Source organism: Prionailurus bengalensis, chromosome B2 (assembly GCF_016509475.1).
Source record: "Prionailurus bengalensis isolate Pbe53 chromosome B2, Fcat_Pben_1.1_paternal_pri, whole genome shotgun sequence".
Lineage (NCBI taxonomy): Eukaryota > Metazoa > Chordata > Mammalia > Carnivora > Felidae > Prionailurus > Prionailurus bengalensis.
This window is the reverse complement of record NC_057349.1, coordinates 107,145,577-107,170,181: the sequence shown is the minus strand read 5'-3', so window position 1 is coordinate 107,170,181 and position 24,605 is coordinate 107,145,577. Positions and strand designations below refer to the sequence as shown.

The 24,605-nt window shown below is 36.4% G+C and overlaps 1 protein-coding gene across 1 annotated transcript in view; it reads left to right on the top strand.

The window, feature by feature from the left end:
• Positions 1-24,605, top strand: part of MCM9 (minichromosome maintenance 9 homologous recombination repair factor) — a 111,919-nt gene that overhangs the window by 45,753 nt on the left and 41,561 nt on the right. Inside the window, exon 8 of the mRNA XM_043592212.1 lies at positions 20,773-20,947. Within this exon, the coding sequence (XP_043448147.1) occupies positions 20,773-20,947 (175 nt within the window). The remainder of the gene's footprint in view (positions 1-20,772; positions 20,948-24,605) is intronic.

The following is a 24,605-nucleotide window of genomic DNA, read 5'->3' as shown; positions in this document are numbered from 1 at the left end:
CTCAGTCAGTTAAGCGTCTGACTCTTGACTTCAGCTCAGGTCATGATCTCACAGTTCATGGGATCAAGCCCTGTGTTGGGATCCTAGCTAACTGCATAGAGCCTGCTTGGGATTCTCTCTCTCCCTCTCTTTCTGCCCCTCCCCTGCTCGCATGTGAACATTCTCTCTCTCTCTCTCTCTCTCTCTCTCTCTCTCTCTCTCTCGTTTTCTCTCTCTCTCTCTTCCTCTCAAAATAAATAAGTAAACTTAAAAAAAATAAAAGAAACTCATTCCTTTATTTGCTGACCTTGCTTCTCTATTCTCTCTCCTCTGTGTCCGATATTTAAAGTGGCCTTTATGTGTAGAAAAAGCAATTGTATCTGGCTGGCAGACACCATGGTAATGTCTTGATTAATGAACTCTTGAGGAACAAAGTTCCATGAATGAGATTAGCCCAGGTATATACTAGTTGTGAGAAGAAGCCCAGCCAATGCAAAACTATGGGCCTCTCCCCCTTGAGGCACCGCAGGTGTCAAGCCTCCTGTTGCAGAAGGGATATCTGGGGGAGGATAGAGCTATCCCTCCTGGAATGCATCCTTATGCTTTTTGTAAGATTTCCATATTTGTTACATAAAGTATGTCCCCATCCCCCCATTCTGTGTTCCACCTCATTAATAGCAGTTTTGCTGTTTTGTGTTCATTTCTACCCATCATTAGGTTACAAGTTTGTTAAAGATATAAACTATATCTTATCCCTTATCCATAAATGGACTCTACTGTGAAACACCCTTTGGATAGCTATCAATGATATCAGTTAGCTTTCTGAAGCACCATAATTATATTTGTTGTTGACATTTGCTGATGTTGATATATTGTTTCTGACCAGAAGAATATGAATGAAAATGCTTAATAATTCTTGTCCATTTCTTGAATCTAGTTGTTTTTTTTTTACCATGTGTTCTCACTTCTATAAACAGAGATCCTTCTAAACTCATTTTCCTCTTGAACTCAGTCTCCACTCATCCATCTTCCTTCTTGTTTTACATTCAGTCCTTTTCTCTTTAACCCTCCACCTGTCTTGTTCATTAGAGGCTCCTTTCTTTTCCTGATACCAGGAGAAATGTGTAGTAAGTAGAGAGAGGACTGAAATCTTTAAAACCTCTCTAGGCTAGAGCACTGCTTGCACAAAGCCACTGCTAAGCATAGCAGCGTTTCTAGCTGGTTACTATAGAGACAATCGGCATTAGATGGAGACTCACTTGACGGAAGCTAGGCAAGGATGCTTCATGAGATTGGAGGCCTTATATGCAGGATCATGTGGAAAAGGCCAAATACTCGGAAGGATAGGAAGGGGAAAGGTTTCACAAATGAACTACTAGCTAATTGGTAGATTTTAGGTTGCTAGAATCTGTGACTGCCAAAGCCTTGAATCCAGCATACAAAGAATCCACTTCTCAGAACCTCAGTATGATTGCACAGTGATTTTTTTTTTTTTAAATAACAGCTATGCTGCTATGAACATTTGTTTACAAATTTTTGTACAAGACCTGTGTTTCCATTTCTCTGGTTTACACTTAATTATTGCTGGGTCATATAGTAACTCCTCTTGAGGAACTACCAGACTGTTTTCCAAAGTGGCTGCATCCGTTTACATTCCCACCGGCAATGTGTGAGCATTCCAATTTCTTCACACTGCCACCAACCCCTTGTTATGCCTTTTTGATTATAGCCACGGATGATACGCAAAGTGGATCTCATTGTGGTTTTGACTTACATTTCCCTGATGGCTAAAGATGTTGAGCATTTTTCATTTTCTTATTGGCCATTTGTATACCTTCTGTGAAGAAATGTCTATTCAGATCCTTTGATCATTTAAAAAAAATGGGTTGTTTGTCTTTTTCTTATTGAGTTGTAAGAGTTCTTTATATATTTTAAACACAAATCACTGGTCAGACACTTTCAGAGTCTTGTATTTATCAGGCTTGGAAATTATTTCGCCCATTCTGTGAGATAGTTTTTTGTTTTCATGGGTTTTTTTTTGTTTTTGTTTTTTTTTTGGTGGTGGCCTTTGCTGCCCCAAAAGCCTTCAATTTTCAAAAAGTCTAAAACTCTCAAAAATACTGCCTGATTCAGGGGTCATCACAATTTACACCTGCATTTTCTTCTAAGAGCTTTATACATTTATTTTATTTTTGTTTTCTTCCAGGATTTTAATGGTTTCATTTTTAAAACTTTTTTATTATAAATTATGCAACTTATTTGAACTAAAAAAAAACACAACCAATTTTCTCATTTCTCTCTCCCCACCAATAGATTGACAACCACCAATCTATTCTCTGTATCTATGAGCTTGGTTCTCTATATCTATTAGCTTTGTTAGATTCTGCCTGTAAGAGACATCATGCAGTATTTCTCTGACTTATTTCACTTAACATAATGCCCTCAAGGTTTATTCATGTTGTTGCAAATGACAAGATTTCATTTTTTTTTTATGGCTGAATAAAATTCTATTGTGTATATGTACTACAATTTCTTTATTTATCCATCGATGGACACAGGTTGTTTCCGTGTCTTGGCTATTGTAAATAATGCTGCAGTGAATATGGGAGTGCATGTATCTTTTCTAGTTAATGTTTTTGTTTTCCTCAGATAAATACCCAGAATAGAATTGCTGGATGGTTTTCCTCTGAGAGTTTTATACTTCAGCATCTTATATTTAAGTCTTTGACCCAGTTTGCATTATTTTTTGTATATGAAGTGAAGTAGGGGTCCAAATTTCTATTTTTGCATGTGGGTGTCCAATTTCCCAGCAGTTTCATTTGAAAAGACTATTCTTTCTCCAATGAATTGTCTTCGAACCCTTATCAAGAATGAATTGGCCATAGGGGCACCCGGGTGGCTCAGTCAGTTGAGCGTCCAGCTTCGGCTCAGGTTATGATCTTATAGTTCCTGGGTTCGAGCTCCTCGTTGGGCTCTGTGCTGACAGCTCAGAGCCTGGAGCCTGCTTCAGATTCTGTGTCTCCTTCTCTTTCTTTCTCTCTCTCTGCCCCACCCCAACTTGGTGTGCAAGGGCATGCATGGGCTGTCTTTCTCTTTCAAAGATAAATAAAAATGTTTAAAAAAATGACTTGATCATAAATCTATGGGTTTATTTCTGAACAATCAGTTTTGTTCTGTTGGTCAGTATCTTTATGCCATTACCATATTGTCTTGATTACTGTAGCTTTGTAGTAAGTTTTGAAATCAAGATATGTGAGTCTTTCTTGTTCTTTTTTTAAGGTTATGTTGGCTATTTGAGATTCATTGAATTTCCATAAGAATTTTAGGATCATCTTGTCAATTTCTGCAAAGAAGACAGTTGAGATTTTGATAGGGACTGCATTGAATCTGTAGATCCCTTTGGGGAATATTGCCATCTTGACAATATTAAGTCTTTCTGTCAGTGAACATAGGAATTTTTTTGTTTGTTTAATTCATCTTTAATTGATTTCAACAATATTTTGTAGTTTTCAGAGTATAAGTTTTATACTTCTTTTATTAAATTTATTCTTAAGTATTTTATTCTTTTTTTTTTTTTTAATGTTGATTTATTTTTGAGAGAGAGAGACAGAGCATGAGCAGGGAAGGGGCAGAGGGAGATGGAGACACAGAACTCGAAGTGGGCTCCAGGCTCCGGACTGTCAGCATAGAGCCCAACGTGGGGCTCAAACTCACAAACTATGAGATCATGACCTGAGCTCAAGTCAGACACTTAACTGACTGAGCTACCCTGGTGCGCCTAAGTATTTTATTCTTTTTGATGTTATTGTAAATGGAATTACTTTCTTAATTACATTTTATATTCTTCAATGCAAGTGTATAGACATACAGTTGATTTTTTAAAATTGATTAAAAATTTTTAAAAATTTGGTTTTGTATCCTTCAACTTTGCTGAACTCATTTATTAGTTATGATAAATTTTTAATGGATTCTGTAGGATTTTCTGTATGCCAGATTATGTTATCTGCAAATAGAGTTAGTTTTACTTCTTTGTTTCCCCTCTAGATGCCTATTATATCAATTTTGGCCTAATCGCCCTTTCCAGAACCTCCAGTAGTGTTCATAGTCAGAGTGAACATCCCTATCTTGTTTCTGATCTTAGCAGGAAAACGTTCAGTCTTATACCATTAGGAATGATGTTTAGCTGTGGGTTTTCTGTGGATGCCTTTTATCAGGTTGAGAGAGCCCCCTCTGTTCCTAGTTTGTTGAGTGTTTTTTCTTGAAGGAGTATTAAATTGAGTATTAAATTAAATTAATTAATTAAATTAAAGGAGTATTAAATTGTCAAATGCTTTTCCTGCCTCTATTGAGATGATTATGTGGTTTTTGTCATTTCTTCTATTAATATGGGAATATTACATTAATTGGTTTCCAGATGTTATATCAATCTTATATTTCTGAGATAAATACCACTTAGTTGTGGTGTAGAATTCTTTTCCTATATTACTGAATTTGGTTCACTCGTATTTTGGGTATTTGTTTTGCTAGTATTTTGTTGAGGATTTTTGTATCTGTAGTCATAAGAGATACTGGTGTTTAGTATTCTTGTGATGTCTTTGCTTTCTGGTATGTGGGTAATACGGGTCTCATAGGATGAGTTAGGAAGGATTCCTTCCTCTTCTACTTTTAAAGAAGAGTTGTAAAGAATTAGTATTTGATTCTTCAGATGTTTGATAGAATTCATCAGTGTAGCTATCTGTATGTGTATTGGGAGGGGGTGAGTAGTATGTTATTATTACTAACTCAAACTCTTCACTTATTATAGGTCTACAAAGATTTTCTTTTTTTCCTGAGTCAGTTTTGGTAGTTAGTGTCTTTCTAGGAATTCATCAGTTTCATCTAGGTTATCTAAGTAGTTAACACATAGTTGTTCATTGTATTCCCTTATTATCTTTTCTATTTCTCCAAAGTCATTAATAATGTCCCATTCTGGATTCCTAATTTTAGTAATTTGATTTTTCTCTCTTATTGGATTAGTTACCAAAAAAGGATTGTCAACTTTTGGTTTTACTTTCTCTATTGTTTTTCTATTGTCTATTTCAGTTTTATGCTCTAATATTTATTTGACTTTGGGTTTAGTTTGCTTTTCTTTTTTTCTTTCCCCCCACCCCCTCAGTGTCTTAAGTGGAAGCATAGACTATTGATTTGAGACTTTTCTTCTTTTTAAATGTACGCATTTATAGCTACAAATTACTCTCTAATAACTGCTTTAACTGCATCCCATAAGTTATGGTATGTTGTGTTTTAATTTTCGTTCCTCTCAAAGTATTTTCTAATTCCTTATTTATTTATTTATTTATTATTTTTTAAGTAATCTCTACACCCAATGTGGGGTCTTATTCCTTTTTTATACAGCCACTTATTCATTGCATGTATGCCTTTCTACACTGCCTCTGACAAGTAGACATTCCACCTTTGCTTATATAGTTACTTTGATGAAAAGTTAGTACTTTGCAGAGTAGCCAATTCCATTTTATTTATTTTTTTAATGTTTATTTATTTTGAGAGAGGGCACAAGCAGGAGATGGACAGAGAAAGAGGGAGACACAGAATCTAAAGCAGGCTCTAGGCTCTGCACTGTCACCACAGAGCCTCATGCCAGGCTTGAACTCAGGAACCTGCAAGATCATGACCTGAGGCAAAGTCTGACGCTTAACCAATGGGGCCACCCAGGTGCCTCAGCCAATTCCATTTTACACACCTCAAGTTTTCCTCTAGTTCCCTGTAAAACTCTGCATGTTGGTCTTTGTTATTTCTTTTGAAGCTGCCCCCAATTAGGCTAATTCCTTTTCCATAGGATAGTTCTTTAAATATATAAAAATTATTTTCTCTTCACCAAATCTTTCTTTCAGGCTAAACACACTCTATGCCATAAACTATTCTTTAAATTGCATTATTTCCTTGTCCTTTATTATATTTTTACCCTTCCCTTTTCATTAGTATTTCTTTTAAAATGTGATGTCTCAAAGTAAACACTAATACTCTAGATCAAGAGTCAGCAACCTTTTTTCTGTAAAAGGCAACATATAAATATTTTAGATTTTGAAGTCCAGTGTTTGTCACAACTACTTACCTCTGCTGTTGTAGTGTGAAAGTAGCCATCGACAATAAGTAAATGATGGGCATGAATGTGTTCCAAAAAAAGTATTTTTACAAAAACAAATGGTTGGGCCAGATTTTGCCCACAGATCATAGTCTACTGACTCCTGCTCTAGATGTTATCTAACTAGCACAGAAGCCAGTGTGATTGAATCTTCACTTGTGAATACTGTTGTCACATTAACATATTTTTTAAATTGTATTAAAGTGTTTGTCTGATATTAGCATAGCCACTGCAACCCTCTTTTGGTTACTGTCTGAAGTATGTCTCTTATAGACAACACATAGTTGGATCATGGTTTTGTATTCATTCTGCAAACTGCTTTTTATTAAAGTGTTTACCCTATTTACATTTAATGTAATTACTGATGGGGTAGGTTGTATGAATGCTGTTTTCCACTCTGTTTTCTGTCTACATGGCTTATGTCTTCTTTGTTGCAATATTCCTCCATTACTGCCTTCCTTTGTGTTTAATGTAATTTCTTGTGTATCATTTTAATATGTTAGTGTTTGTTTTACTCTATTTTTTTTTAGATATTTTCTTAGTGATTGTTTTGGGGGTTATTATAACATCTTAATGTGAAACCAATCCAGTTCAGATTATTTTAATAGTATATAAAAATTTTGTTCCAATATAATTCTCTTTCCCCTACATTCTTTTTTAATTTTCTAAAAATGTTTGTTTATTTTTGGGAGGAGAGAGACAGAGTGCGAGTAGGGAAGGGGCAGAGAGAGAGGGAGACACAGAATCCAAAGCAGGCTCCAGGCTCTGAGCTGGCAGCACAGAGCCCAGCGTGGAACTCAAACTCACAAACCGCAAGATCATGACCTGAGCTGGTCAACTGAGCCACCCAGGCGCCCCATCTTTCCTCTACCTTCTTTCATGCTATTGTAATACAAATTTCATCTTTATACATTACCAGTTGATGAACACAATTTTATAATTTTTGCTTTCTTCAATTTTCTCTTAGATCAGAAGAGAAAGAGTTACAAACAAACCTACATTGATACATCTTTCATATTTCCTTATGGCCTTTACTGGTGCTTTTTATTTTTTTATGTGGACTCGAGTTACTGTCTTAGTGTTCTTTCATTTCAGCCTGAAAGATTCCCCTAATATTTCTTGTAGGTCAGTTCTGTTACCACTAATTTGTTTTTGCCTAGTATTTTTACTTTTACATGAGTGAAATTGTAGAGTATGTATTCTTTTGCTCAATATTATGTTTTAATATTTCACCTATACTGTGTTTAGCTGTACTTTATTTTTTATTGCTGTATTATTCCACAGTATGAATATACCACATTTTTTAAATGTATTCTACTGTTAATGGACTTTTGAATCTATTGTGTGATTTTTTTTTCTTTTTCAGTCTGTTGATGTGACAGATAACATCATTTGATTTTCACTTTTTGAACCAGCCTTGGGTACCTGGGATAAATCCCACTAGGTCATGATATATAATTCTTTTGGTTATTCTTTTTGTATAATTCTTATTGTTGGATTCAGTTTGCTAGTATTTTATTTGAGGATTTTTTCTTCTGTGTTCATGAAATATATAGGCTATAGTTTTCTTGTAATGTCTTTGTCTGGTTTTCGTATTAAGGTAATGCTGGTACCATAGAATAAGTTAGGAGGTATTCCCCCTACTTCTGTCTTCTGCAAGAAACTATAGAGAATGTTTATAATTTTTTCTTTATATCTCTAAGAATTCACCAGTGAAGGCATCTGGGCCTGGTACTTTCTATTTAGAAGGTTATTATTGATTCAATTACTTTAACAGATATGGGCCTATTCAGATTGTCTGTTTCTTCTTTTGTGAGTTGGCAGATTGTGCCTGTCAATGAGTTGTCCATTTCATCTAGGTTATCAAATTAGTGGGCATAAACTTGTTCATAATAATCTTCATTATCTGTTTAATTTCTGTAGGATCAGTAGTGATGTTCCCTCTTTCATTTATGATATTGGTAATCTGTGTCTTTTCTCTTTTTTAATTAATTTATCAATTTTATTGATCTTGTCAAAGAAAACAGCTTTTGGTTTCAGTGATATTCTCTATTGATTTCCTGTTTTCAATTTCATTGATTTCTGCTGTAATTTTTATTATTTCCTTTCTTCTGCTTGCTTTGGATTTAATTTGATCTTCTTTTTCTAGTTTCCTAAGGTGGAAGCTTAGATTATTAATTTTATATCTTCTCTTCTAATATATGCACTTAGTCCTGTAAGTTTCTAAGCACTGATTTCACTGCATCCCACACATTTTGATAAGTTGTATTTTCATTTTGATTTAGTTCAAAACATTTTTAAATTTCTCTTGAGCTTTCTTCTTTGATCCATGTGTTATTTAGAAGTGTGTTGTTTAATCTTCACATAATTTGGAATTTTCTAGTTCTCTGTTATTGCTTTCTAGTTTAATATCATTTTAGTCTGAGGAAAGATTTATGATTTGTCTAATAAATTTGTTAATCTTACCGTCCAGCATGTGGTCTATCTTGGTGAATAGTCCATGAGATCTGGAGAAAAAATTACATTCTGCTGCTGTTGGATGAAGTTGTCTATAGATGTCTGTTATATTCAGTTGATTGATGGTACTATCAAGTTCAGTTATGGCCTGCTGATTTTCTGGCTGCTGGATATGCCCATTTCTGATAGAGCGGTGGTGAAGTCTCTAACTATAATACAAATTCATCTGTTTCTCCTTTGAATTCCACTGGTGTTTGCCTCACCTATTCTGAGGCCCATAATCATTAAGGATTATTACGTCATTTTGGAGTGTTGACCCCATTTTACCAGTATGTAATGCTCCCCTTTCTCCATGACAATTTTTCTTGTCCTGAAGTCTGCTTTGTCTGAAATTAATATAGCTACTCCCATTTTGGGGGGATTAGTGTTAGCATGGTATATCTTTCTCTCTTTTTAAAAAATTTTCAATCTGTATGTATTTATATTTAAAGTGGGTTTCTTATACATAATATAAGTTGGTTGTGTGTGTGTGTGTGTGTGTGTGTGTGTGTGTGTTTTAATCAACTCTGGTAATTTTGGTCTTTGACTTGGTGTATTTAGACCATGGATGTTCAAAGTGATTATTAATATAGCTGGATTAATACTTGCCATATTTGTTAGCATTTTCTATTTGTTGTCCTTGTTATTTGTTTTTGTTTTTATCTTCCACTCTTTTTTTTTTTGCCTTTTATGGTTTTAATTGAGCATTTTATATGATTCCATTTTTTCACCTTTCTTAGTATATCAATCGCGCTTCTTTTTAACTTGTAATTGTTTGTTCCAGAGTTTGCAATATACATTTACAATTAATCCAAGTCCACTTTCAAATAACACTATACAGTGCAAGTATAGCACTGTATTATAAATAGCAAAATATTTCTAATTCCTCCCTCTCATCCCTTTTATCATTTCTCTCATTCATTTCACTTGCACATAAACACATATAAACATACATACTTGAATACATTATTGCTATTATATTTAACAAACTACTATCAGTTAGATGAACTAAGAATAAGAAAAGTAGAAGATTTTCTTTTATCTAGTCCTTCTTTGTTCTTCCTTTATGTAGATCTGATTTTTTTTTTAAGTTTATTTATTTATTTAAGTAACCCTTTACACCCAATGTGGGGCATGAACTTACCACCCCAAGACCAAGAGTTGCACACTTTTCCAACGAGCCAGTCAAGGCCCTTTATATAGCTCTGAGTTTCTGGCCTATATTATTTCCTTCTCTCTAAAGAACTTCCTTTGACAGGTCTGCTGGCAACAAATTACCTCAAAAAATTTTTTTATGGAGAAAGTCTTTATTATTTCTTCACTTTTGAAGATAATTTCACAGGGTACAGAATTCTAGGCTGGGAGGTTTTGTTCTTTCAATATTTTGAATATTTCATTCTACTCTTGTTACTTGCATGATTTCCGAGGGGAAGCTGTATATGATTCTCATCTTTGTTTCTCTACAGGTAAGTTGTATTTTTCATCTGGTTTCTTTCAAGATATTTCTTTATGTTTTATTTTCTGAAGTTTAAATATGACATGCCTACCTGTAAGATTTTTGGAGGGTTTTATTTTGTTTTGTTTTTTAGCATTTTTCCTGCCCAGTGTTACCTTGGGTTTTCTGGATCCATGGTTTGGTGTCTGACATTAATTAATCAATTAATGACTAATTTTTAGTCATTAATGCTTCAAATATCACTCTTGTTCCTTTCTGTCTTTCTTCTCATTCTGGTTTCCCATTACATGTATGTTACGCCTGTTTTAGTTGTCAGGAAGTCCTTGGATATTCTGCTCTGTTATTTTCCACTTTCTCTCCTGTTTGCTTTTCAGCTTTGGAAGTTTCCACTGTACCTTTACACTCAGTAGTAAAGTGAAGTATCTCTACACTCAGAGATTCTTTACTCAGCTCTGTCCAGTCTGCTGCTAATGAGCCCATCAAAGGAATTCTTCCTTTCTTTTTCAGTGTTTTTGATTTCTAGTATTTGTTTTTTGTTTTTTTTGTTTTTTTTTAGACTTTCCAACTCATTGCTCACAGTATCAGAGAAAAATTGCTGATGTTTAATGGGAGAACCTGGGAGGGCTCGTGGAGGTAAAACTCACAAAAGTGTGAGGGTCCCCCTATGCATGGAGATTTTAATTCTCAGAGTCATCCACACTGAGCCTCCAGCAATACATCAATTACAGTTCAGGTTTTCTTATACCATTACTGGTTCCCATAGAGGTATCTGCCCTGGTAAGGTGTGATTCTCTGTATTTCTGTCTTTCTAATTTTGGGGCATTGGTTTGCCCTGGGACCTCACTTCTCTAATGCATCTTAGAAGAATTATTGATTTTTCAGTTTGGTTAAGTTTTTACTTATTATTAAAGAGGTGGCAACTTGTGGCAACTTCTGAGCTCTTGAAATGCTGGGCTGGAAAACAGAAGAACTCACATAGGTTTTCTCCTGCATCTTCTGCTATGAGTTTTCATCTATAAATTTTACATTTTCATTTAGATCCTTGAGTTGATTTTTGTATGAGATTTGAAGTATGGATCAAGATTGATTTTTTTTTTCTTTTTGCATAATGCTATCCAATTATTACAGCACCATTTGTGGAACTGATTATCTTTCCCTCATTGAACTGCTTTTGCATTTTTATCAAAACTCACTTGACCAGATATATTTGGGCACATTTTTGGACTCTGTTCCATTGTTCTTGCTGTCTATCCTTTTTCTAGTGTCATTGAGTTGATTACTATAGCTTTGTAGTAAATCTGGAAAATGGATCATATGAGACCTTCTACTTTGTTTCTTGGTTTGCTCTTATGTTTCCTTTGCTTCTCCATATACATTGTGGAATCACCCTGTCAATTTCTATTTTAAAAAATCCCATTCGAATTTTGTTTGGAATTGCATTGAATCTATAGACCAGTTTAGGGAGAATTACAGAACAATTTGGGGACGCGTCTTTAAAATACTGAGTATTGGTCTCTCATCCCTGAAATGCAGCTAGATCAACACTGAACCATCTTGCACACTTAGAAAACTGATTTGAGGATTAACACAACAATCTGTACAACTTGAACCACAGAACTCAGCAAGTACGTGGAACAGAGAGGTCAACTGGAGGAGAGAAGCTGCGGAGGGTAGGGAGCTGTTTTTGCTAGTGGAGAGAGGACAGAGACAGGGGAGAGTACAGGAAAAGCACCCCCCCCCCCGCCCCCCGAGAGCAGCTGGGAAGAAAGAAAGAGTGGACTAAACAAAAAATGGAGAAAGGAAAAAGGGACTGCAAGGGACTGAACAAAAAAAGGGAGAAAGGAGAGGGTTTAAATTCCATTAAGACTCTATAAACAGCGAGAGTACAGAGTCTGAAACTCTGCAGCTCGATACCTGGCAGTGCTCTTGTGGGAAAGGTGAATCCCCAAGAGCAGACAGCAAGGTCCAAGGGGTCCTCAGGCCACACGGAGAGAGGCAGTTTCCCTGCTGGGAGGACATTTGGTAGAGGCTGTGCGGCCTCCCCACAGGCAAAGGTTCCAGTGAACCCCGGAGAACAGCCACATTCACTGGTGTTGGAACAAGGATGTTAAGGGTTCACTGAAGCCTGGAGCCCAGATGGGTGTTGTGATTTACCGTAATCCCTGAAATGCTGCTGCTGCTACATGATCATGTGAATTTTTTCTGGGGCGGACTGGCACCTGGCCACAGTCCCTGGACATCTGCAGTAGCATGGTCCCAAGAATGTTCCAGGGGGTGGGCCAGCACCCAGCCATTTCTCAGCGAGACCCTCCCCTAGAGGGTCTAAGTGGGTCAAAGTTGCAGGGCCCTCAGAAGTGAGGGGTTGGGAAACAGCCCCATCTGAGATAAAACTCGGGAGGGACGTACCTCCTGACAAGATGATGGCTTGGTCATGGACTTTGTAGAAGTGGGGAGTGGACAGGAGCCAGAAACAAAGAAGGGGTGCTTGATTGCCAGTCAGTGAGAGCACAGAGTTCTGATACTAGAGGCAAGGTAGCTGAGTGATGCCATTTTCACCCTCCCGTGCATGCACATACACACCTACACCACCACAACAATCCACCCCAATGAACTAAGTAGCACCATCCAGTGGAGAACAGAGCTGCTACACCAAGTCCCACACACTGGGCCGCCACACTCTAGTGGAACACCACAAATCTCTCCTCCTGCTTAGTTTATGGACTATAAAGTGCTTCATAGTTTGACTTATAAGGGAAACTGAATGTAATTTCAGTCATATATCATTCTCTTTGCTGGTCTGTCTATTCAGTTTTTTTTTTCTTATTTTTGAATACAGAAAGAGAATAAACTTATTTTTACTTTCTGTTTTTATAAAATTTTTGTTATATTTTCCTACTATATCTTTTACTTTTTTGTAAATTTTTCAAATTCAATTTTACTTTCATCATTTCATTTTATTCTATTTTATTGTATTCATTTTTAAAATTTTTCAAATGTTTTCCTTTTTTTCTTTCCTTTCCTTTTCTTTTCCCTTTTTCTCTATTCTATCAAGCTGCTTTCAACAACCAGACCAAGACACACCTGGGAACTAGCATTTTTTGTTATTTTTAATTTTTTAATTTTAATGTTTTTTGTTTTTTACTTTACTAACTCTTTTTCTTCCTTCAAAATGATGAAACAAAGGAATTTACCTCAAAAGAAAGAACAGTAAGAAATGACAGCCAGGGACTTAACACAGATACAAGCAAGATGTCCGAACCAGAATTTAGGGTCACAATAATAATACTAGCTGGGGTTGAAAAAAAGCACAGAATCCCTTTCTGCGGAGATAAGAGAAGTAAACTCTAGTCAGGATGAAATTAAAAATACTATAATTGAGCTGCAATCTCAAATGGATGCCATGGCAACAAGAATGAATGGAGCAGAGCAGCAAATCAGCGATACAAAGGACAAATTCTGTAGAATAATGAAGCAGAAAAAAGAGAGAAACTAAGGCAAAAGAACACAATATAAGAATTAGAGAACTCAGTGACTCATAACACCCAAATCATAGGGGTCCCAGAAGATGAAGAGAGAGAAAAAGGAGTAGGAGGTTTATGTGAGCAAATCATAGTGGAAAACTTTCCTAACCTGGGGAAAGACACAGACATCAAAATCTAGGAAGCTCAGAGAACTCCCACTAGATTCAACAAAAACCAGCCATCACCAAGGCATATCATAGTCATATTCACGAAATACTCAGTCAAGAAAAGGATCATGAAAGCAGCAAGGGAAAAAAAGTCCTAATCTACAAGGGAAGACAGATTAGGTTCACAGCAGACATATCCACAGAAACTTGGCAGGCCAGAAAGGAGTGACAGGATATATTCAGTGTGCTGAATTGGAAAAATATGCAGCCAAGAATTCTTTATCCAGCAAGGCTGTCATTCAAAATAGAAGGAGATATAAAAATTTTCCAAGATAAAGAAAAACTAAAGGAGTTCGTGATCACTAAACCAGCCCTGCAAGAAATTTTAAGCAGGGGCTCTCTGGTGGGAGAAAAGATGAAAAAAAAAAAAAAACCCTAAAAAGACCAAAAGCAACAATGACTAGAAAGGACCAGAGAACATCACCACAATTCCAACTCTACAGGGAACATAATGGCAATAAATTGATACCTTTTCAGTACTCTAAATGTCAATGGACAAAACAATCCAAAGACATAGGGTAACAGAATGGATAAGAAAGCAAGATCCATCTATATGCTGCTTACAAGAGACCCATTTTAGACCTAAGGTCATCTTCAGATTGAAAGTAAGGAGATGGAGAACCATCTATCATGCTAATGGTTGCCAAAAGAATGCCGGAGTAGCCATACTTATATCAGATAATCTGATTTTAAAGTAAAGACTGTAACAACAGATGAAGAAGGGATTATATCATAATTAAGGGTTCTATCCACCAAGAATATCTAACAATTGTAAACATTTATGTTCCAAACATGGAAACACCCAAATATGTAAATCAATTAATCACAAACATAAAGAAACTCACTAATAATAATAGTAGTGGGCTTCAACACCCCGCTTACAACAATGGACAGATCATCTAAACAGAAAATCAACAAGGAAACAATGGCTTTGAATGACACACTGGACCAGATGGACTTAACAGATATATTCAGAACGTTTCATCCTAAAGCAGCAGAATACACATTTCTCTCGAGTGCACATGGAACATTCTCTAGAATAGATCCCATACTGAGACACAAATCAGCCCTCGACAAGTACAAAAAGATCGAGATCATACTATGCATATTTACAGACCACAATGCTATGAAACTTGAAATCAAACACAAGAAAAAAATTGGAAAGATAACAAATACTTGGAGACTAAAGAACATGCTACTAAAGAATGAATGGGCTAACCAAGAAGTTAAGAGGAAATTAAAAAGTACATGGAAGCCAATGAAAATGATAACACAGCCCAAAATCTCTGGGATACAGCAAAGGCAGTCATAAGACAGAAGTATATAGCAATCCAGGCCTTCCTAAAGAAGGAAGAAAGGTCTCAGATACACAACTTAACCTTACACTTTAAAAAACTGGAAAAAGAACAAGTAAAACCCCAAACCAGCAGAAGATGGGAAATAATAAAGATTAAAGCAGAAATCAATGCTGTTGAAACAAAACAACAACAAAAACAAAACAACAATAACAAAAAACAATAGAACAGGTAAATGAAACCAGGAGCTGGTTCTTTGAAAGAATTAACAAAATTGATGAACCCATAGCCAGACTGATCAAAAAGAAAAAGGAAAGGACCAAAATAAATAAAATCAAGAATGAAAGAGGAGAGATCACAACCAATACAGAAGAAATACAAATGGTAAGAGAATATTATGAGCATTTATACGCCAATAAAATGGGCAATATGGAAGAAAGGGACAAATTCCTAGAAACATGTAAACCACCAAAACTGAAACAAGAAGAAGTAGAAAATTTGAACGGACTCATAACCAGTAAAGAAATCAAATTAGTAATCAGAAATCTCCCCCCCAAAAAGAGTCCAGGGCTGGAAGGCCTTCCAGCAGAATTCTACCAAACATTTAAAGAAGAGTTAAGACCTATTCTTTTGAAGCTGTTCCAAAAAATAGAAATGGAAGGAAAGCTTCCAAACTCATTCTGTGAAGCCAGTGTTACCTTGACTCCATAACCAGGCAAAGACCCCACTAAAAAGGAGAACTACATACCAGTTTTTCTGATGAACATGGATGCAAAAATCCTCAACAAGATACTAGCCAACAATACATTAAAAGAATTATTCACCACAACCAAGTGGGATTTATGCCTGGGATGCAGAGCTATCACAAATCAATCAATGTGATACATCACATTAATAAAAGAAAGGACCAGAACTATATGATCCTCTCAATAGATGCAGAGAAAGCACTTGACAAAATACAACATCCTTTCTTGATAAAAGCTCTCAAGAATGTAGGAATAGAAGGATCATACCTCAAGATCATAAAAGGCATATACAAAGGAGCCATTGCTAATATCATCCTCAATGGGGAAAAACAGTTTTCCCCTGAAGGTCAGGAACATGACAGGGATGTCCACTCTCACCACTGTTACTCAGCATAGTATTAGAAGTCCTAGCCTCAGCAATAAGACAACACGAAGAAATAAAAGGCATCCATATTGGCAAGGAGGAAGTAAACTTTCACTCTTTGCAGACAACATGATACTCCATGTAGAAAATCCAAAAGATTCCACCAAAAAACTGCTAGAACTGATCCATGAATTCAGCAGTCTCAGGATATAAAATCAATGCACAGAAACCGACTGCATTCTTATACACCAATAATGAAGCAACAGAAAGAGAAATCAAGGAATTGATCCCATTTACAATTGCACCAAAAAAACATAAAATACCTAGGAATAAACCTAACCAAAGAGGTGAAAAATCTATACGGTGAAAACTGTAGAAAGCTTATGAAAGAAATTGAAAACATACACACAAAAAAGGAAAAATATTCCATGCCCATGGATTGGAAGAACAAATATTGTTAAAATGTCAATATTACCCAAAGCAATCTACATATTCAATGCAATCCCTATCAAAATAACACCTCATTCTTCACAGAGCTAGAACAAATAATCCTGAAAGTTGTATGGAACCAGAAAAGACCCCAAATAGCCAAAGCAGTCCCAAAAAAGAATACCAAAGCTGGAGGCATCATAATCCTGGACTTCAAGATGTATTACTAAGCTGTAATGAAGACAACATGGTACTGGCACAAAAACAGACCCTCAGAGCAATGGAACAGAATAGAGAACCCAGAAATGAACCAACAAATGTATGGCCAATTAATCTTTGACAAAGCAGGAAAGAATATCCAATGGAAGAAAGACATGTCTTCAGCAAATGGTGCTGGGAAAACTGGACAGCAACATGCAGAAAAATGAACCTGGACCATTTTCTTACACCATACACAAAAATAAACTCAAAATAGATGAAAGACCTAAACATAAGACAGGAAGCCATCAAAATCCTAGAGGAGAAAGCAGGCAAAACCTCTTTGACCTTGGCTGCAGCAACTTCTTACTCAACACGTCTCCGGAAGCAAGGGAAACAAAAGCAAAAATGAACTACTGGGACCTCATCAAAATAAAAAGCTTCTGCACAGAGAAGGAAACAATCAGCAAAACTAAAAAGGCAACCGACAGAATGGGAGAAGATATTTGCAAATGACATATCAGAAAAAGGGTTAATATTCAAAATCTATAAAGAACTGATCAAACTCAACACACTCAAAATACAAATAATCCAGTGAAGAAATGGGCAAAAGACATGAATAGACACTTCTCCAAAGACATCCAGATGGCTGACTGACACATGAAAAAATGCTCACCATCACTCATCATCAAGGAAATACAAATTAAAACCACAATGAGATACCATTTCATACCAGTCAGAATGGCTAAAGTAAACAACTCAGGCAACAACAGATGTTGGCAAGGATGCAGAGAAAAAGGATCTCTTTTGCACTGCTGGTGGAATGCAAACTGGTGTAGCCATTCTGGAAAACAGTATGGAGGTTCCTCAAAAAATTAAAAATAGAACTACCCTACAACCCCCAAATTGCACTACTAGGTATTTATCCAAGGGATACAGGTGTACTGTTTCAAAGGGGCACATGCACCCCAATGTTTATAGTGGCACTATTGACAATAGCCAAAGTATGGAAAGAGCCCAAATGTCCATCGACAGATGAATGGATAAAGAAGATGTGGGGTGTATATATATATATGTGTGTGTGTGTGTGTGTGTGTGTGTGTGTGTGTGTGTGTGTGTGTGTATGTATATATATACACAATGGAGTATTACTTGGCAATCAAAAAGAATGAAATCTTGCCATTTGCAACTATGTGGATGGAACTAGAGGGTATTATGCTAAGTGAAATTGGGCAGAGAAAGACAAATAACACATGACTTTACTCATGTGAAATTTAAGATACAAAACAGATGAACATAAGGGAAGGGAAGCAAAAATAATATAAAAACAGTAAAGGGGACAAAACATAAGAGACTCTTAAATACAGAGAACAAACTGAGGGTTCCTGGAGTGATTGTGGGTGGGGTAGATGGGCTAAATGGGTAAGGGGCTTTAGGGAGGACACTTGTTGGGATGAGCACTGGGTATTATACATAGGTGATGTATCACTGGAATCTACTCCTAAAATCATTATAGCACTATATGCTAACTAGGATGTAAATTAAAACAAAACAAAACACAGGCCACTGGAAAAAAATAAAATAAAAATACTGAGTTTTTCATTTCATGAACATGGAATATCTCTTTGTTTGATTAGGTTGTATTTGACTTCCTTTATCAATGTTTTGTAGTTTCTGCTTACAGATCTTGCACTTTTTTTATGTTTTATTTATTTATTTTTAGTAATCTCTACACCCAAAGTGGGGCTTGAACTTGTACATTTTTGAAGGTTTATACCCAGGTATTTCATATTCTCTGGTACTATTATAAATTGTATTATTTTTTAATTTCAACTTTAAATGTTTTCTAATATATATAGAAATATGACTGATATTTGTATATTGACTTGTATTCTGCAACCTTGCTACCCTCACTTATTAGTTTTAGTAGATTTTTTGGTAAAGTATTTGGAATTTTAAACATAATTATATTGTCTGAAATGTAAATAATTTTATTTTTTCCTTTTTGTTCTGATGGTTTTGACTTCTTTTCCTTTATTTTATTGGCTAGAACCCCATGATGATTTTGAATACGAGTGATGAGAACAGATCTCCTTGCCTTGTTCTAATTTGGGGGATGAGGGTGAGGGTGGGAGTAAACATTCAGTCTTTTATTGTTAAATATGTTAGTTGTATAATTTTTGTAAATAAGACTGAAGAAGTTCTCTCTATTCCTAGTTTTCTGAGAGTTTTTTTTATCATAAATAGTTGTTGAATTTTATCAAGTGTTTTTTTCTGTATGTAGTGAAGTGGTCATTTGCTTTTTGTTCCATTTATTTATATGGTAAATTATATTGGTTAATTTTCATTAAAAAAATAGCCTTGCATTCCCAAGATGAACCTTACTTGGTTATGATCTATCATTATTTTATGTATTGTTTGATTTGCTTGTATCGTTGGAAGATTTTTGCATCTATGTGAGAGATACTGGTCTGTAGTTTTCTTTTAATATGTCTTTAGTTTTGGTATCTTGATAATGCTGATTGCAGTAAATGAGTCGGGAAGTGTTCCTTGTTTTTCTGTATTTTTAAAATTTTGTGTAGAATTTGTATTAGCTCTTTCATAAATGTTTGGTAGAATTCACCATGAGGTCATCTCAGTCTATAGATTTTTGTGTTGCAAGATTTTGATCTAAATGGTCAATTTTAAAATAGATATAGGGGTATGCAAGCTATCTGTTCCTTTTTAGGTAAACTTTGGCAGTTTATGTATTCCAAAGAATTTGACCATTTCATCTAAGTCATCAAACCTAGGGTATAGAGTTGTTCATTGTATTTCCTTATTATCAGTTCAGTGTCTGTAGGGTTTATAGTAATCTCCCCCTATCATTCCTGATATTTGTAACATGTCCCTCCTCTTTTTATTTCTTGGTCATTCTATCCAGAGGCTTACTGATTTTTATCAACAGTAGTTGTTATAAATACTCGTTATGTGTCCTATACCTTTTAAAGAGCTTTATTATATTCTATTTGAATATCTAAGACTCCATAAAATACATTCCATTGTTACTCCCTTTTATAAATAAATAAACAGAAGCTTGGACATCTTAGGAAACTTGCCTGTAGTATGACAGCCAGAATGACGGATCCAGGATTCAGATCCAGGTTGGTGTACTACAAAGCCTTTGTTTTGGCCACTGTACTTTACTGACTGGTATAAAGGATAAATCAAAACCAGAGAAGATATATAACGGAGTCTTCGCCCTCACACCGTGACTGGGAGTAAACTCTTCATTTTTATCATTGGACCGTAGTATCTACTGTTTTCTGTCTTTGGACCCCTCTCTGTAAACAGCATATAATACAGAACATCTTGTGATAAGATGTCATAAGGTCTCCAGAGCTCTGTTTGCTCCTTCTAAAAGTTTAGATCACTCAGTGAGGGTACCCACCAAGGAGAGACAGAAAATTTGGGGACTTCTGGTTGCTACAAAATATTTAATAACACATCTTACATTTTCAGAACATAGGATCTTCTGAGGCCTTCCAGTGTCTGGATATCTGAAATAGTTGTCCTGATGCCATCCATTTTTTTAAATTGAAGTAAACTTGACATGCCATATTGTATTTGTCTCAAATGTACAACATAGTGATTTGACATTTATATACATCATGAAATGTTCACCATAAGTCTAGTTACCATCTGTCACCATACAAAGTTATCACACTATTATTGACTATATTTCTTATGCTGTACTTTACATGCTGTGACTTACAAATAATTTCACACTTCTTAATTCCCTTCATTTGCTTTGCCCATCCTCCCACCTGCCTCCCCTTGGGAACTACCAGCTCTCTGTCTGATGCCATCCATTCTATACAGAATAGAAATAGAAGTGTTGACTCTATGCCCTTCCCTTTAAAATATAGGTACTTCGCCCTCAGAGATATAAGATATGCTTTTGAAAATAAAAGCTGACATAGCTTGCTTGTTTCCTTAGGTCTGACGGTAACTGCTGTGAAAGACTCAGGAGAATGGAATTTGGAGGCTGGAGCATTAGTACTTGCAGATGCGGGCCTTTGCTGTATCGATGAGTTTAACAGTCTCAAAGAGCATGATAGAACCAGTATCCATGAGGCAATGGAGCAACAAACCATAAGTGTTGCTAAGGCTGGGTAAGAGTTTCTTTTCTTTAAAATCTATAGGAATAATGGCATTAGTTAATATGTGATTATGAAAAAATATGAACCTTATTGAACTACAAGGTATGTTTGGTCTTATCAGGTTTTATCAGTTAACATTCATCAAGACACACATCAGCATCCCCCTGGAAGTGTATGAGGAAGTAAAAATGAGGTTTTGGGACAAAGAAATGAAAAACTAAAGTATATGCATATTCAATAATGTGTGTCTACTGTGGGCATATTACTATGTTAGGAAATTTAAAAGATTCAAAAAGAAAAATAGCATAATTTCTCCTTTCAATGGCATTCTCCTTATCTGTCCTAATAGAAGGTGATCACAGCATGTGGAAAACTGAATAATAAAATATATTAACATAAAATGATGTGCCTGTTTGTGACTCCAAAAGGTTTAGGGGTTGAGGTGTGTGAGTCACTGGTGGCATATGACCACTGAGGAGGAAGAGTAGGCAAGTCAGATAGAAATCCATTCATTCAGGCCCTGAGGTGATTATGAGAAACTTCTCTGGCTACAAAGGCTGACCACCAAGTAGGCTGCTGGGTCATCCAAAAAAGGACAGAGCTAGAACTATCTCAGCCCTAATGCTACTGTTATAGATGTGAGGCCAGCTGATCAGGCAGATAGGACTGCCAGCAGAGTCTTCAAACAGCAGTGGGTATAAAGACAGATGCTGGTGTGTATAGATTCTCTGAGATCTAATTTTATGCACTTGCAAAAAAAAAGAAAGGGAGGAGATGAGAGGATATAGCCCATAGGAAAAAGACACAAGAAAAAGCTGGGTGGAACCATTACCAGATCTATTCATTTCACTTGATGTACATTCACTTTGTATATATTCATTAAGAGCCTGCTATGTGCCAGGCACTGAACTAGACACTGAGAAGTACAAAGATGAATACAGCACTATTCTTCAGGTGTTTGCTATTTTGTTGGGGAAGATAAACAAAAGAGCACGAAAGTGGTAAGTTCATAATAAAAGTGATATGAGATCATACTTAAAATAATTATTGCTTCTAAACTCTTTATCAGGGGGAAATTAGAGATATAGTTTCCTAAATATCTTCAAGGCTACTTTCTCTTCTCATTATGTCTCCATTTAGTTAGCACCTTTGCTGGTTGGCAGGATTTGTAGTTTATTTTGATATGCCTTTTCCAGAGAAAATCTGGGACATTTTGAAGTATTCCTTAAAAATTTACCCTTACATCAGGGAAAATTTGAACAAATGCTTTGAATCTATTTTTAGAAAGGGAGAAGATTAGCAGTGCTATATGATAAGCTACAGAATAAACTTTTTAAAGTGAAAATATTTGCTTAATCACTCCTAGTACCTTACTCTCTGCTAGGTGTGAATTAGTATGAATCTTTTTGCTATCCATAAAGGTGTCATAAGCTCCAAAAGAAATGTTCTGTAGCTAAACAGTTCAGTTATGGCAACCATAGGTTGGACGATCTTGTCATTACTATACTTTCTGCACTGAAACAGGGCTTTTTACACTGTGATGAGGGACCAGTTTTGTCTTTTTCAATTCATCACAAAGCGATACTTTTTTAAAGTTTATTGAGAGACAGAAAGAGCGCACACATGTGCATGAGCAGGGTAGGGGCAGAGAGAAAGAGAGAGAGAATCCCAAGCAGTCTCTGAGCTGTCAGTGCAGAGCTTGAACTCACAAACCACGAGATCATGACCTGAGCTGAAACCAAGAGTCAGAATCTTAACTGACTGAGCCACCCGGGTGTCCCACAAAGCAATATTTTTAAAAATACAATAACTTAAAAAAATTTTTTTAATGTTTATTCATTATTGAGAGACAGAGTGTGAGTGGGGGAGGGGCAGAGAGAGGGAGACACAGAATCTGAAGCAGGATCCAGGCTCTGAGCTGTCATCACAGAGCCCAACGTGGGGCTCAAACTCACCAACCATGAGATCATAACCTGAGCTGAAGTCAGATGCTCAACCGACTGAGCCACCCAGATGCCCCTATAAAAATTATCTTAAAAAATGAAATAAAAAAGCAAAGACGTACAGAACATAAGCCTAAGTTCTTCTTCCCCTTCCAGAGTGTGGAAAGGTGTAAGAGCATGTCACTCCCATCCTAACAAGAAAAATCCAGATAGCCCACAAAAATGATAACTTTCCTTGAACATATCAGAGAGCTGAATTTACAAGGAAATCAAGGGAATTAATTCTAAAGTGTGACAGGCCCATCTGAGGAGAGATGATGTTCACTTTTGACAGAGCGTGAGAGGAAGAGGTGGCTGCCATAGAAGCAAATAAGGAAAAATGACTAAAGTTTTTAAAATTCCTTGATCTCCAAGCATGAGCTAGCATGTCAGTGTAGAATAACTCACATCCAAACACAAAGGGAGTTCTCTCCTGCAAGCCCTTCTCCACAAGTCTCTAACCCAGGGCCTCTTAGGGGAGGGATAGAGCAGGAAAACAGATCAAAACAAAACAAAACAAAAAACACTGTACTTCAGGAAGAGGTTAGAGCACCTTCCTTCCCTCCCACAGGAGCCAGGCAAAATGGTGTTGCTTCTGGGGAAAGGGTAGAAGCAAAAGCCTTTTTCTCCTGATGGAAGGGCAGGAAACACTCATCAGGTCCAGGATCCTGAACCAAGGCAAAGCATCCATTTCCTTGGGAAATGGGACAGAACAATTCCTCCTGCCCAAGGACCACCACAGATACATGGCAGGGTTCTGCTGCCACCAGGCTGGAGGGACAGAGAGGCTTACAGCTTTCCAGCCCATCCCACCAAAAAGCGGGTTCACAAACCCTGCTTCAGACCAGGAGACCCAAGAACCAATCTGGCTCCCAAATAAGCCTAACACCTGGTAACTAGCAGTCTGCCACTGGGGAAGGTGCAGGAGTATGGAAAGAGACACCCCCTGTGGTGTGGGTGTGCAAAGACTGCTGAAAGCTGAAGGTAGAGTAAAAACACTGAGAATGATCTTCCAGCATTGCACTACAACCCCCATCTAGATGCACAAAATTGTGGCGACTCAACAGTGACCAAATTTGAAATCTCTGGTGCATTGAAGGTAAAGATAACAACAAGGCCACTACCCAGATCAACTGTCATGGCCTTACAGACACTGAAGGCCATCTCTACACATGAAATGGTATAATATTATTTGAAGGCAGACTGTAATAAGTTAAAGATGTAAACTCTAGAACAGCCACTAGAAAATAAAAGAGTGCATAACTAATAAACCAGGCGTAGAGATAAAATGGAACTATAAGAAATAATACAAAAGGAGGCAGGAAGAGAAGAAAAAGGAAACAGAATAGTAGATGGGACAAACAATGCAGTTAGCAAGATGGTAGATCCAAAGTCAACCATATCAATAATTACATTAATAGCTATGTAAACAATTAAAAGGCAGTGATTGTCAGATTTGATAGAAAAGTAAGACTCAACTAAATGCTCTCTTCAAGAAACTGACTGACTGATTGATTGATTTATATTGTCAGGTTAGCTAACATACAGTATAGTCTTGGCTTCAGGAGTAGATTCCTGTGATTCATTACTAATACAACACCCAGTGCTGTCTTTTTTCCAGGGATATTCTTTCCTATTTTGTCTAAGATTAGTTGGCCATATATATGTGGGTCCATTTCTTGGTTCTG